Raw genomic sequence first — 15,135 nt, 5'->3', positions numbered from 1 at the left:
TAATATTATTATTTTTTTGAGATGGATTCTTGCTCTGTCACCCAGGCTGGAGTGCAGTGGCGTGATCTCAGCTCACTGCAACCTCTGCCTCCTGGGTTCAAGCTATTCTCCTGCCTCAGCCTCCTGAGTAGCTGGGATTACAGGCACGTGCCACCACACCCAGCTAATTTTTGTATTTTTAGTAGAGACAGGGTTTCACCATGTTGGTCAGACTGGTCTTGAACTCCTGACCTTGTGATCTGCCCGCCTCGGCCTCCCAAAGTGTTGGGATTACAGGCGTGAGCCACTGCGCCCGGCCAATTTTTATTTGTAAAAGCTGTACTGAGGTATAAAATTTCACCCATTTTAAGTGTACAGTTTAATACTTTTCAAGTAAATTTACAGCATCCTGTAACTCTCACCACAATTTAATTTGAGAATATTTCCGTCACCCCAAAAAGATTCTTCATACCCATCTGCAGTCCATCCCCATTCCCATCCCCGGCCCTAGGCAGCCACTGATTGGTTTTCTGTCTTTTTAGATTTGAACATAGTTTTTTTTAAAATATGTTCCTGACTGGTGTAACTTTTTCTGGGTATTCTGGAAACTATGTTATACATGAAAGAAAAAAAGAGACCTCCCCCCCCCACCCGCATCAATGGTGTGAAAGTCTGTATCTCCCTGGTCTCAGGTTTCTCTGCTTTCTCTTTTAAATCCTTCCTTCTCTCCAGTGGACCATAATTTAGGAGAACGTAGCCCTGGGCTTGATGCTGCCATTATTTACCTCTCAATGTCTCTAAGCCTAAGTCATGGAACCTTCTAGGCCTCAGTTCCTCATTTGTAAAATTCAGGGAAAAAAAATAGACTAGATGATATCTGATGTTCTTTCCATCTCTAATGATCAGTACTCATGATCTTTTTTGGTGGAGTCTGTTTTGGCAAAAAATTACTTCTTGATTTTCTATGCCCTTCAGAGGACTGAAACAAAACACTAAAATTAAAAATTTATTCTTCAGAATTCACAGAACAGAATAAGTGCAAAAGCAGTAAGTGTATAACATTTCTACTTCTGAAATGATTAAAGCTTACTGCACTGAGACCTCTGTGACATTGTGTATATGTGTATACAGCGGAGGAAATTAATTGGAAACTTTCATTCTCCTTCATGCTTTCTGGTTTATTCAAATATTTATTGAAGCAGACAGGATGCTAGGTGAGGGATTTAGAATCCTGGCAAAGATAAGGGCTTTTCCCAGATGAAGGTTGCAGTCTAGTTGGGGTAAGTCAGTGTGAAATTATAGTGAGGTGAACTGGTCCTAGGAGACAGGAAGGACAGTGAGCAGAGGGAGGTAGGGAAGGACTGGGTCACAGAGCAGGGCCACGGATATACCACCGCCACCACGACCACCATAGTGAGAAGCTGGCCCTGAGAAGCTGCTAGGCAGCTGGCTTAGCCAACCCACAGTTAAAAACCACCCATTTCATCTTTGGGGGAGGAGACATTGCAGCAAGTTTGAAGGTAGAGATAGGGGAGGGTGAAGTGTTTTGCATTTCTAAGCAGATCTCTTATCTCCCCTGGCTCTATCTTTTTGTAACATGGGGTTAACTGTAGCATTGGTTTTTGCAGTGACTGTAGATGTAGCAAACTTGTGGAGGCTGGCTTTTGGCACAGCACACAGCTGGAGGGTGGTATTTTTCTGACAGGGAGATGTTCTTAAGTTTTGTAATTTATGGTGTCTTTAAATATGGGATTTTGTTTACTGTTATCCTAATTACACCTCTGATGTATTTTATTTAGCTTAATGTTTTAATTTTCTGCTCATACCCAGAGGTAATTTCTCAAAGGGTACCACTTTAAAAAAATCATAGGTAATGTTTCATCCTTCCTGCAGTTACCTGCAGCCTCTCGAAGGCAAGGAAATGGGTTTTGGGGGCATAGACTTTCTTCTGGGCTCTTGTGATATAATTTTGGCTGTGTTTGTATCATCCAAGATCTTCACCACCTGTTTGCCAAGTATTATCCTAAACCATTCTGTTCTATAGAGACGTGATACAAGCCACATGTCATTTTAAATGTTCTAGTAGTCACATTAATAAAATTTTAAAAAGGTAAAATTAATTTGTATAATATATTTATTTAACCCAACAGATCTAAAACATCACTTCAACATGCAATTGATGTGAAAATAATGAGCTATTTCACATTATTTTTTTCTAAACAAGTCTTTGGAACTTGGAATGTATCTTATGGCACACGTCAGTTCAGACTAGCCACATTCCAAGTAGTCATTAGCCACATTTGCAGTGACACTGTGTTGGACATCAAAGTTCTAAACCTTTCAAAGGCTTGCAGAGGGCACTGGAAAGAGCCCTTAGAGTGGGTAGGAGAGACATATCCTCATGATTTATGAGCTCTTAACAAAGCCACAGGTTTCCTCTTCTTAGAGAAACCTGATATGTAAAAAAAATTCATCTTGACAGGAAAGGTAAAGCAGGAAGTAATTATTCATGTTACAAAAGAATTAACCACAGGATCTTTTAAATAGCAAGCTCCCTTAGTGCACGGAAGAATATGACTCAATTTGCAAAATGTGATTGACACTTGACATTTTAGTAGCACCTTTGTTGGGCTGGGAACGGTCTATCATCATAAAATGCAAGCTGAGCGGTCAGTTGATCAAGTCTTTATTGAGCATCTACTGCATGTCATGGATGCTTATAGGGGCCCCAGCAGAACTAAGGGTGATCCATACCCAGAAGGCATTCAGGGGCTCACAGGGAAGACAAGACACAGCTTGGGATTGCCTCAGTGGCAGGGGCCAGAGAGGCCTTGGGTCTAGAAGAGCTTGGAAGGTGATGTGGAGGCAGTCAGGACCTAGCTGTGGCCAGAAGGCAAGGAGGCTGTGCATGATTACTTAAGTTTAAACAAAGGGCAATGGCCAGGGTGGTCGCTCACGCCTGTAATCCCAGCACTTTGGGAGGCCAAGGCAGGCAGAACATTTGAAGTCAGCCTGACCAACACGGTGAAATCCTGTCTCTACAAACAATACAAAAATTAGCTGGGCATGGTGGTGTGCACCTGTAGTCCCAGCTACTTGGGAGGCTGAGGTGGGAGGAACACTTGAGCCTGGGAGACGGAGGTTGCAGTGAGCTGAGATGGTGCCACTGCACTCCAGCCTGGGCAACAGAGCCAGACCCTGTCTAAAAAAAAAAAAAATTTTGTTTTTTTTTTTTAGTATCTTCTTAATTATGTATAGATTGTGTACATATATTCCTGTACTAATTGAAGATCAAGAAAACCCCAGAGAAGCTCCTACACTGTTATTATTAGGCTTAACAAACTTTCGAAACACATAAAATTGAGTATTGTATGACTTTAGACATTGGTGGAAAAATGAAGACATTTTCTTCATGGTTCAGGTACATAGTTTTAAAATATCTTGCTAATCCTGATGGTTCCACACTTACACCAATGTCAAGGGTGGAAAGAAACCCATATTACGAATGATCTTGATAACTGAGTGTTTGGGGGCCATCTCCCCGTAAGATCTGGTGTGTCTTCCCCATGTGGTGGGCAAAGAGCTCCCAGCAGAAGCTGAAGTGGCAACTCTATCATTTTCTTTCTTCCTTTTTTTCCTTTTCTTTTTTCTTTTTTTTTTTTTTGAGACAAAGTTTCGCTCTTTTCCCCAGGCTGGAGTACAGCGGCATGATCTTGGCTCACCGCAACCTCCGCCTTCCGGTTTCAAGCGAGTCTCCTGCCTCAGCCTCCAGAGTAGCTGGGATTACAAGCACCCACCACCAAGCCCAGCTAATTTTTGTATTTTTAATAGAGACAGGGCTTCATCATGTTGGCTAGGTAGGTCTCAAACTCCTGACCTTGTGATCCGCCGGCCTCGGCCTCCCAAAGTGCTGGGATTACAGGCATGAGCCACCGCGCCCGGCCAGCTCTCCCATTTTCTTGGCACTTGGCCTCGTGTTGTCTACAGCTCCTACTTTCGTTACACAAATCTTTTCAAGCAGCTGACCCACTTTGTGAGGGTGATTTCAGCAAGAAGGGGTCATAGCCATAAGGAGGCTTTACCAGGAGGCACCAGAGAACTGCAGGGCACCCCATGGTGGGGACACAGTCAAACCATATCAGATGTGAATTATTAGCTTTGACATACAACTGAGACCTAGAGAAGTTAGCATCACATGGAATGCTGGTGCTTGCTCTGGTGGTACTCCTTGATTCCACTGTCCCTCTGGCTGCTTCCTGCCCCTTAAAGGATCCCTGACTGTGTGTCCTGGAGACTGGGTGAAGGAACCTGTGTCATTCTGTCAATGGAACAATAGAGAAGTTGAATTATTACTTTTTTAAAGTTAAAACAAAATGAATAGACATTGTAATTTTTTTCTCCCATCATCTCAATGGATGCTTAAAACCTATCTCAGTGTATTTAAGTTGGTTTTTTGTTGTTGTTGTTGTTGTTGTTGTTTTACTCATTTGTGCTTTTTGTCTCCTATTTAAGAAATCTTTGCCAAACCTAAGGTCATTAAGATTTTCTCCTATCCATTCTTATAAAAAGTTTTACAATTTTAGCTCTTACACTTAGGTCTGTGAACTATTTTGAGTTAATTTTAGCATATGCATGCTTTACAGAGCTCATTTAACTTTTCCTCTTCCATTATTTTATCATAATTTCTGAATTGCTAATTTACCACTGGGGTTTTATCTAATTTTTGCTATCCTTGTATTCATTCATTTGCCATTCATTCATTCATTCATACGGATCTGCAAATAAAAAAGGAAAAGGTGGCTGGGCACAGTGGCTCACGCCTGTAATTCCAGCACTTTGGGAAGCCGAGGTGGGCAGATCATCTGAGGTCAGGAGTTCAAGACCAGCCTGGCCAACATGGTGAAACCCCGTCTCTACTAAAAATACAAAAATTAACTGGGTGGGGTGGCATGCATTCAAGGAGAATCGCTTGAACGTGGGAGGTGGAGGTTGCAGTAAGCTGAGATTGCGCCACTGCAGTCCAGCCTGGGTGACAGAGTGAGACTCCATCTCAAAAAAAAAAAAAAAAAAGGGTTATGAAATTGGTTCATATTGAGGTGGTCATGAGGAGAAGTCCAGTCTAAATGAATTGCATAAGTTAACTAATTTTTGGATTGGTTAATGCTGCTAATTTGCATTGGCACTTTGTCAGTGAGAAGACCCACCTTTCTTACCTGTTGCCTTTGCTCATTACCAAGTATGAGAGATTTTCATAGATCAGGAAAACAATGTAATATGGAATTGATGCGTAAGAGCTCATCTGTTGAGAGGGCAGTTGTGGTTCTGATGTAGGCGGTCTGAGACATTGGCTTGGCCAGCCAGGCTCTCTATGCCACCTGTCTTTACACGTGTTGTTGCTGCAAGATGGGTGTTACCTCTGTCGGATGGTGTATTAGTCTGTTCTTGTGCTGCTAATAAAGACATACCCAAGATTGGGTAATTTATAAAGGAAAGAGGTTTAATTGACTCAGTTCAGTATGGCTGGGGAGGCCTCAGGAAACTTAACAATCATGACAGAAGGGAAAGCAAACACATCCTTCTTCACATGGTGGCAGGAAGGAGAAATGCCAAACAAAAGGGGGAAAAGTCCCTTATAAAACCATCAGATCTCATGAGAACTCACTCACTATCACAAGAACAGCATGAGAGTAACTGCCCTCATAGTTCAATTACCTCCCACTGGGTCCCTCCTACAACACTTGGGGATTATGGGAACTACAATTCAAGGTGAGATTTGGGTGGGGACACAGCCAAACCATATCAGATGGGGATTATTAGCTTTGACATTTTGTACAACTGAGACCCAGAGAGGTTAGCATCACATAGTATTGGCGGGGGATGGGAGACCCAGAAGTCAAACCGACATCTGTTGTCTGTACTCTGAGCTTGGGGAGACAATGCTGGACACCCTCTGGGTGGGGCAAATGTTGTTAGCTGGCTGTCATCATGCAGCTTCCCTTCTGAAGCGCCTGCTGGCCCCAAGACCTGTAGGCCACCCTGCCTGTGCCTGACCACGGACCAGCACTTTGTGGTTTCTGTGCTATAGGCTTCAGGTTAACCAAAATTGGGTTACTGTGTGTGGCCCTGTTATTTTGAATATTTGTAGAGGGGAAGTCCCTTTAATGTTACTTTACTGGCCTTCAAGGGATACTGGACCTCAGCCTTCTCCAACATCTGACCTAAATTACTCTGTTTTCCCTGTTCCTTCCAGTGGAGGCCATAGTGGAGTTTGACTACCAGGCCCAGCACGATGATGAGCTGACGATCAGCGTGGGTGAAATCATCACCAACATCAGGAAGGAGGATGGAGGCTGGTGGGAGGGACAGATCAACGGCAGGAGAGGTTTGTTCCCTGACAACTTTGTAAGAGTGAGTACAAAGCAAAACCCTTTTCCTGTCTCCTGTGTGGGCTCTGCTGACCAAAGTCTATGGGGGCGCTTGAGGATGAATTGCATGAACTCTCTTAGGGAATGGCTTGCCCTCCTCTGTGATATCAAGAGAAGCATGTATAGTTTTGCCCTTGGTATCTGGGATACTTGTTTTGAAATTGTTTTTTTGAGGCTCAGGATGATCTCTTTCCACTGTGTATCACTTCTTAGGATATGCTATGGCTGGGTGCAGTGGCTCATGCCTGTAATCCCAGCATTCTGGGAGACTGAGGGGGGCGGATCACTTGAGGTCGGGAGTTTGAGACCAGCCTGGCCAATATGGTGAAACCCCATCTCTACTAAAAAAAATACAAAAATTAGCCAGGTGTGGTGGCATGTGCCTGTAGTCCCACCTACTTGGGAGGCTGAGGCAGGAGAATCGTTTGAACTTGGGAGGCAGAGGTTGCAGTGAGCTGAGATTGTGCCACTGCACTCCAGCCTGGGCAAGAGAGCGAGACTGTCTCAAAAAAAAAAAAAAATAGTAAAGGCTGTTAAATTGTTGTATGTACTTGTTTATTTGCTTTGGAAGTTTAAAAGAATTTTATTTTTTTCTATTCCTTGCAAAATGGAGGTAAAACTCAGTTTTAACCACTTAAATAACAATTAAATTAAATGTAGAATTCAGCCAGGCATGGTGGCTCATGCCTATAATCCCAGCACTTTGGGAGGTTGAGGCAGGAGGGTCACTTGAGCCTAGGAGTTTGAGACCAGCCTGGGCAATATAGGGAGATCCCTGTCTCTACAAAAATAAAATAAAAAAATTAGCCAGGCATGGTGGTATGCACCTGTATTCTCAGCTACTTGGGAGGCTGTGGTGGGAAGATCACTTGAGCCCAGGAGGTTGAGACTGCAATGAGCCGTGATCATGCCAGAGCACTCCCTGTCTCTAAATAAATAAACAAACAAATAAGTAAATGTAGAATCCAAATTATGGAATGCTTTAAACGAATGAATGAATATAGAATTCAAATTATGCAATGTTTTCCACCTTTGTATTCATATTGCCTTTTTTTTTTTTTTTTGAGACAGTCTTGCTCTGTTGCCCAGGTTGGAGTGCAGTGGCATGATCTCGATCTCAGCTCACTGCAACCTCCACCTCCCAGGTTCAAATGATTCTCATGCCTCAGCCTCCCGAGTAGCTGGGATTACAGGCATGTGCCACCACGCCCGACTAATTTTTGTATTTTTTTTTAAGTAGAGATGGGGTTTCACCATATTGGCCAGGCTGGTCTCAAACTCCTGACCTCAAGTGATCCGCCCACCTCAGCCTCCCAAAGTGCTGGGATTACAGGTGTGAGCCACCATGCCCAGCTCATATTGCCTTTTTGATAGGAGCAATATTATTTTCCTTTACCCCTTTATGTCCATGAAGCATTAAACAAGACTTACTTCTTCAGTAATGTTTTGAAAATTATGCCTTTTGGAGAAGTCATCTACAGGTTAATTATAAAAATGTAACTCATTCATATTAATAAATTACCACACAGTTGTAAGTAGTACTTTGAATTGTTGGGTAGAAAAAGATCACCTGGAGGCTATTCCTCATGGGAAATATTAACTAGGTCTAGAAGTCCCCTTGCCATAAACTTTCTATCTCATACTGGAGAAGAATGGATTGTTCTCAGAAGAATGGGTTGTCCTCAGTGGGAAGACCTGCATGCAGAAGTCCCCAGGTCCCCTGCTGTAGTCTCCATGTTACCAGATAATACTTAAGAGGACTGTGCCTTGGATACAGGGAGGCAGGTAGTATGGGGAACCTTGGGCCCAGAGAAGCAGGTGACCCCCGCCAAAGGAGCCCTGAGGGCTGGGTGGGAGGGGTTTTTTTATGACAAGGAGTTGTTGATGAAAAATGTGTGATGGACACTGGACTTCCAGTCACTACCCTTTCAGAGTCGAAAATGAATAGGAACCTATTTAAATCTTTCTTTAGGATCTTGTCTCAGGGTGATCCTGCTATCATTTCTGTTTTCTTTTCTCTTTGGTGTGAGAAGGCTGGGGAGAGTTTTGTAGGGAACATGCTGCTAAACATTGCTTTCTGGAGTTGTAGGAATATAGGCTTTCCCCCCACTGGACTACACTTGAATCCAGCCGCTCTCTCCCATTTTAAGAGTGGGAAAGTGCTGCATCTGGGCCACCACAGACTCTGTTGAGGTGTGAATGGGAGTTCTTTTGCATATCCCAACAAAGACCCCAGTTTTAGGAAAGGAGCATCCCTGAAGTTGAGCTGCATTCTAGTGTGGAAAGAGGGTTTTTCCAGATAAAAGGGGCAGTGGTTAGAGTGAAGATGAAGGAAGAAGGAATGACAGAAGGGGACTGTGGGAAAGAGAGAAGACCCTGGGAAGGAGGGAAGACTGTGGGGAAGGATAGCAAGATTGTGGGAAAGTGAGCAGGACTGTGGGGAAGAGAGAGGAGGGCCCTGGGAAGAAGGAGGACTGTGGAAAGGTGAGGTGGATGGTGGGAAAGAGGGAGGAGGACCCTAGGAAGGAGGACCGTGGGAAGGGGAGAAGGATCATGGGAAAGAGAGAGGAGGACCCTGGGAAGGAAGGAGTACTTTGGGAAGGTGAGGAGGACTGTGGGAAAGAGGGAGGAGGACCCTGGGAAGGAAGGAGGACTGTGGGAAGGGGTGGAAGACTGTGGGAAAGACAGAGGAGGACCCTGGGAAGGAAGGAGGACTGTGGGAAGGGGAGAAAGACCATGGGAAAGAGGTAGGGGGACCCTGGGAAGGAAGGAAGAATGTGGGAAGGCAAGGAGGACTGTGGGAAGGGGAGAAAGACCATGGGAAAGAGGTAGGGGGACCCTGGGAAGGAAGGAAGCATGTGGGAAGGCAAGGAGGACTGTGGGAAAGAGGGAGGAGGGCCCTGGGAAGGAGGGAGGACTGTGGGAAGGAGAGGAGGACCGTGGGAAGGAGAGGAGGACCATGGGAAAGAGAGAGGAGGAGCCTGGGAAGGAGAAGGGACTGCAGCATCAGCTCCAGTTTTGAGGGTAGGTCGTATTTTGAACACCTTTAATGTGTCTTGTTGGCCTAGTGTCACCTGATTTTAAACCACAAATCTACAGATTCAGAGAACTGAGTTGGAAGGCACTGAGAAAGCCTATGGAATTTGCTCATAGCATAGGGCTGGCGCGCTGTCAGTGACTGTGGAGGGAACCAGGGCAGGGAAATGCAGTGTAGGAACTGCCCACGCGAGAGCTGGAACCTGACCCTCCCCCTGCTCAGAGAGGACTCCTTGCTGTGAAATGGAGGTGATGTCTTGACCAGAAGGTCTCCGCATTCCCCCACCTGCTCTGCTTTGGGCTAGGCCAGTGTGGGCATGGCAGCAGGCTCCTGTCCTGTGGCTTCCCATGGGCTTTGGCTCAAGGGAAGCCCTGGTGGGAGATGGCAGGGAGGGAGGCGAGTGAGATTGGGGGGCGGGGGGAGGCAGTTATCCCACCAACTCCCTGCTCATGTGGATTTTGGGCTGGCCGTGTCTCTCATGGGATGGGTGGCTGCTCCAGTCAGGCTCACCTTCCTCCTTACCCCTCTCTCCTCATTCCTTCAGGTCTGGGGGCTTCCTTGTTTCGAGTCCCGGGCTACCACCTTGGGCTTTCTTTATACCTCACCCACCCTGTGAAAGAGTATTAATCCCACCTGAGATTACCCTAATTCGAGTGGGCCATCTGTTTCCTTTTGAGAACCCGACTACCTCATCGGCCTGTTCAGAGGATTAAACCAGAGAATGCTGGAAATTGTTTAGCACAGTGGCCAGCCCCTCAGTGAGTGTGCCACAGTGCTGGTCACTGGGTGAGGGAATGGGTCCTCTCCTCTGGGCCTGAATTGCCCTGCGCTCACCTGCTCAGGTGTCCTCTAGTTTCAGCTGGAGCACTTCCAGGGAGGGGAAGACATGCTCTTGAGAGATGCTTGCTCTACCTAGGGCAGAAAGGATGTAGCAGGAGTGGCTGGGGCTGCGCTACTTGTAGCTGTCACATTTGGCAGAAAAAGAAACTTCTATTCTTTCAGATGGCTGAGTCTATTTTCAAGTCTTCACCCACTGGAAATGTTTTAGGCCTATTATTGAAAATTCAGTAGGTGGTTGCAGTGGAGTTAAACAATAACCAGGACTCTGTAGAGAATTCTAAAAGCTGAAAATGCATCTTTAAGTAATAGTAATCATATTGGCATAGGTGTGCACTTTTGAAAGTGGCTTTATGCATGTCCTATGTAGTGTAAGAATAATGTGTCCCCAGATGGAATTGGGTAGTTTTGTGGAATCTCTTTCTTTCTTTCTTTTTTTTTTGGGGGGGATGGAGTTTTACCCTTGTTGTCGAGGCTGGAGTGCAATGGTGTGATCTCGGCTCACCGCAACCTCCACCTCCTGGGTTCAAGTGATTTTCCTGCCTCAGCCTCCCGAGTAGCTGTGATTACAGGCATGTGCCACCACGCCTGGCTGATTTTGTATTTTTAGTAGAGACGGGGTTTCTCCATGTTGGTCAGGCTGGTCTCGAACTCCCTACCTCAGGTGATCCGTCTGCCTCGGCCTCCCAAAGTGCTGGGATTACAGGTGTGAGCCACCACACCCGGTCAGGAATCCCATTTTTATACCCACATGCCTTTCTGTCCATGTTACCACTGTCAGAGAGCCTACCTTAAGCATTTTCTTTTTTTTTTTTTTGAGATGGGTTGCACTCTGTTGCCCAGGCTGGAGTGCAGTGGCATGTTCACAGCTTACTGTAGTGTCGATCTAGGCTCAAGTGATCCTCCCACCTCAGCCTCCTTACTAGCTGGGACTATAGGTGCACACCACCACACATGGCTAATTTTTGTATTTTTAGTGGAGATGGGGTTTTGCTATATTGCCCAGGCTGGTCTTGAACTTCTGGCCTCAAGTGATCCTCCCGCCTCAGCCTCCCAGAATACTGGGATTACAGGCGTGAGCCACCATGCCCTGCCAAACATTTTCTTGATTCATTTAGCAGATCCTTATTCAGTATCCCATTTGAGCGTGGTCCTCCAGAGTGTTGGGATTCATATCCACCTTCATCTCAGTGCTGTCTCAGTCTCTCAAGAGAAAAATACCAGCCATTCCCCTGGTATACTGAGTAGCAGGCCATCCCATTGTTAAGAAGATACCTGTGCTTTGTCAGCTCTTGGGCTATTTTTCATTATGCAGAAATGTACCCAGCTAGGCCACATGCCTTTTTAGGTTTGTCTCTCTTTTATTTAGTTTGTCCTTATTTATTTATTGTAAATATGGAAGAAGAATCTTTTAAAATCTCCCTTCTCTTTCTTTTCTTTCTCTCTCTCCCCACCCATGTCTTTTTTTGAGACAGGGTCTCATTCTGTCACGTAGGCTGGAGTGCAGTGGCGTGATCACGGCTTACTGTAGCCTCAAACTCCTGGGCTCAAGCAGTTCTCCCACGTCTGCCTCCTGAGTAGTTGAGACCACAGGTGTGAGCCACCACACCTGGCTAATTAAAAAAAAAAATTATGTAGAGACAGGGTCTCACTATGTTGCCTAGGCTGGTCTTGAACTCCTGGGCTCAAGCAGTCCTCTCACTTTGGCCTCCTAAAGTGTTGGGATTATAGGCATGAGCCACTATGCCTGGCCCCCACCCACTTATTTTGGAATACATTTTTCTTTATCCCTCCCCTTTACAAAAGTATTCATTTTTAAGGTGAAATTTATGTAGAGTAAAATGCATAAGTCATATGTCTATGGCTTGATGATTTTTTTTTTGTTTCTACGTAAGTGCGTACCTCTATAACCACCACCCAGATCAATGCTATTTCTATCCCTCTAGAAAGTTCCACCATGCCTATAAAAAGGAAGGGGGAAATGTCAGAGGCGTTGGAACCAGAGCAACTGCATCTTGAATAGGGGTTAGGTAAAATAAAATAAGGCTGAGACCTACTGGGCTGCATTCCTAGACGGTTAGGCATTCTAAGTCACAGGATGAGATAGGAGGTCAGCACGAGATACAGATCATAAAGACCTTGCTGATAAAACAGGTTGCAGTAAAGAAGCCGGCTAAAACCCACCAAAAACAAGATGGTGATGAGAGTGGCCTCTGGTCATCCTCGCTGCTACACTCCCAACGGTGCCATGACAGTTGACAGATGCCATGGTAATGACAGGAAGTTACCCTATACTGTCTAAAAAGGGGAGGAACTCGCAGTTCCGGGAATTGCCCACCCCTTTCTTGGAAAGCTCATGAATAATCCACCCCTTGTTTAGCATATAATCCAGAAATAACCATAAAAATGGGCAACCAGCAGCTCCAGGCAGCTCTCGGGGCTGCTCTGCCTATGGAGTAGCCATTCTTTTATTCCTTTACTTTCTTCTTTTTTTTTTTTTTTTTTGAGACGGAGTGCAGTGGGGAGATCTCGGCTCACTACGACCTCTGCCTCCCGGGTTCAAGGGATTCTCTTGCTTCAGCCTCCCGAGTAGCTGGGACTACAGGTGCGTGCCACCATGCCCAGCTAATTTTTGTATTTTTAGTAGAGACAGGGTTTTACCATGTTGGCCAGGACGATCTCAATCTCTTGACCTTGTGATCCGCCTGCCTCGGCCTCCCAAATTGCTGGGATTACAGGCATGAGCCACTGCGCCCAGCCCCTTTACTTTCTTAATAAATTTGCTTTCATTAAAGAAAAAAAAAAAAGAAAAGAAAGTTCCACCAAGCCTTTTCCCAATGATTCCTCTCCCCCTAGGAAATTGATCATCATACATTAGTTTTGCCTGTACTAGAATTTTGTATAAATGGAGTCATACAATATGTGTTGTTTTATATATGACTGGTGCACAACAAAATGTTTTTGCGTACATCGGTACTTTGTTCTTGCTGTGTAGTATCCCATTATGATGAATATCCCATAATTTGTTTAATATTTTGTTGATGGATATTTGGGTTGTTTCCAGTTTGAGGATTTTATTGATAGAGGCTCTGAACATTCTTGTATGTTGTCTTATGGACATTAGCACTAATTGCTCTTGCATATACACACATGTAAGAGTGGAATTGCTGCTGTCACTGACTTTCAACCTGTAGATTTTTCTCTGTGTAAAGTTGTGGCTTCCATTGGGTGAGGGGAGGAGGTGCCATACCTGTGCCTGAAGCCTCATTTGCGCCACACTAGTCAATTTAGCTAATCAGCCTGAATCTTGTCATAATGTAGCCACCTATGAATATAACTGGTGAGGCGTCCTGATGCACAGAACCCAATCTCCCAGTGATGATTTGATTATTGGGCCCCAGGAACTGACAAAGACTGATTTTTAATTTATTTTTTAATTTTTTTTAGACAGTCTTGCTCTGCCACCCAGGCTGGAGTGCAGGGGTGGGATCATAGCTCACTGTAGCTTCAAACTCCTGGGCTCAAGTGATCCTCTTGCCACAGCCTCCCAAGTAGCTAGGACCACAGGTATATGCCACCTCACCTGGGTAATTATTTTGTATTTTTTGTATAGACGGGGTTTCACTATATTGCCCAGGCTGGTCTCCAACTCCTGCGCTCAAGTGATCCGCCCGCCTCAGCCTCCCAAAGTGCTGGGATTACAGGCGTGGGCCACCGTGCCTGGGCGGGTCTTGCTATGTTGTTCAGCTGGTCTTGAACTCCTGGGCTCAAGTGATCCTCCCGCCTTGGCCTGCCGAAGTGTTGGGATTACAAGTATAAGCCACTATGCCAGGCCTATTATATTGTTAAAAACATACAAAGAACATGTGTCAAAGTTTCGTTGAACTTATTTAATGAGGGAACTAGCAGAATAACAAAACAAGCTCAGTGAGGATATGAGGAACTCAGTGGAAAAAAAAAAACCTCAGTGGAAAAAGGAATGTTCAAATAAGATTGCTAAGTTAGGTTCAAAACTGGTTCATGTCTTAGAGAACAATAAAATCTTTACCTTTGGGGTTGTCATCTCTACCAGAAAAGAAAAAAGAGAAAACAGCATACCTTATCATTTTTCTACATTATCTTCTGACTTTTATAGGATTGTAAAATATCCTAGTAGTGTTAGTTAAATCAAGTTACATTTTCAGAGTCAGATGACCCTCCTGGCGGGGGATTGGGGGGAGTGTTTATTAAAAATGCAATAGCATGACATTAAAAGGTCACATGATCATCTTTTTTGCCTAGTTTCTAAGTTTTGGGTTTTTTGTTTGTTTGTTTGTTTTTTTGTTTAACAGACCATGACAGACCATAATATGGGGTACAATAATAGGAAAAACTAGGATGATATCTTAAAGTCATTTAATGAAAAAAAAAAAAAAAAAGACTGCACTTCTGGGACCTCAGACTGCTACCTAAAACAGAAAGCCAGTCACCTATTTCAGGTAGATGTGGACTCTTTCACAGGGGTTAATTTTCCCATGTTGGATTTAACTACCAGTATCTTCCTTTTAAAACCTTACCCTCAGATCCAGACAACATTGTTCTTTAGTCAAGCAAAGCATGTATAAGCAGCCTTTTTTTCTGAGTTCTCCTGGAAGGGACCCACAGCTATTCATTTTCAAATGAATTTTAAAAGAAAAAAAGCCTTGAAACTATAGCTCGGGCTGATGTGCATGTGTCTGCCTGCTCTTTTAGGGGACATTTGTCTGTTAGGGGACATTTGATAAAGTTCAACAGGACACAGGCCCTCAACATTTTGTAGCTCACAGATAGACATGTGGAAGGCAGGAAGCTATGATAGGGGTTAAAAGAATATGCTTG

General features: G+C 44.6%; 1 protein-coding gene across 14 annotated transcripts in view; it reads left to right on the top strand.

The window, feature by feature from the left end:
- Positions 1-15,135, top strand: part of SH3KBP1 (SH3 domain containing kinase binding protein 1) — a 357,317-nt gene that overhangs the window by 45,136 nt on the left and 297,046 nt on the right. For 6 of the 14 annotated variants that reach the window (XM_034950171.4, XM_034950169.4, XM_034950170.4 and 3 more), the window contains exon 2: positions 6,230-6,387. In XM_034950171.4, coding sequence (XP_034806062.1) covers positions 6,230-6,387 — 158 coding nt within the window. Of the gene's footprint in view, positions 1-6,229; positions 6,388-9,310; positions 9,429-15,135 lie in introns of those variants that run through there. The other 8 variants (XM_034950167.3, XM_063601888.1, XM_024927260.4 and 5 more) reach the window with 5 other exon arrangements.

This window comes from Pan paniscus, chromosome X, assembly GCF_029289425.2.
Source record: "Pan paniscus chromosome X, NHGRI_mPanPan1-v2.0_pri, whole genome shotgun sequence".
NCBI classification, from domain to species: Eukaryota; Metazoa; Chordata; class Mammalia; order Primates; family Hominidae; genus Pan; species Pan paniscus.
Note: the sequence above shows the minus strand (reverse complement) of the source record. Positions and strands in the feature narration are given on the sequence as shown.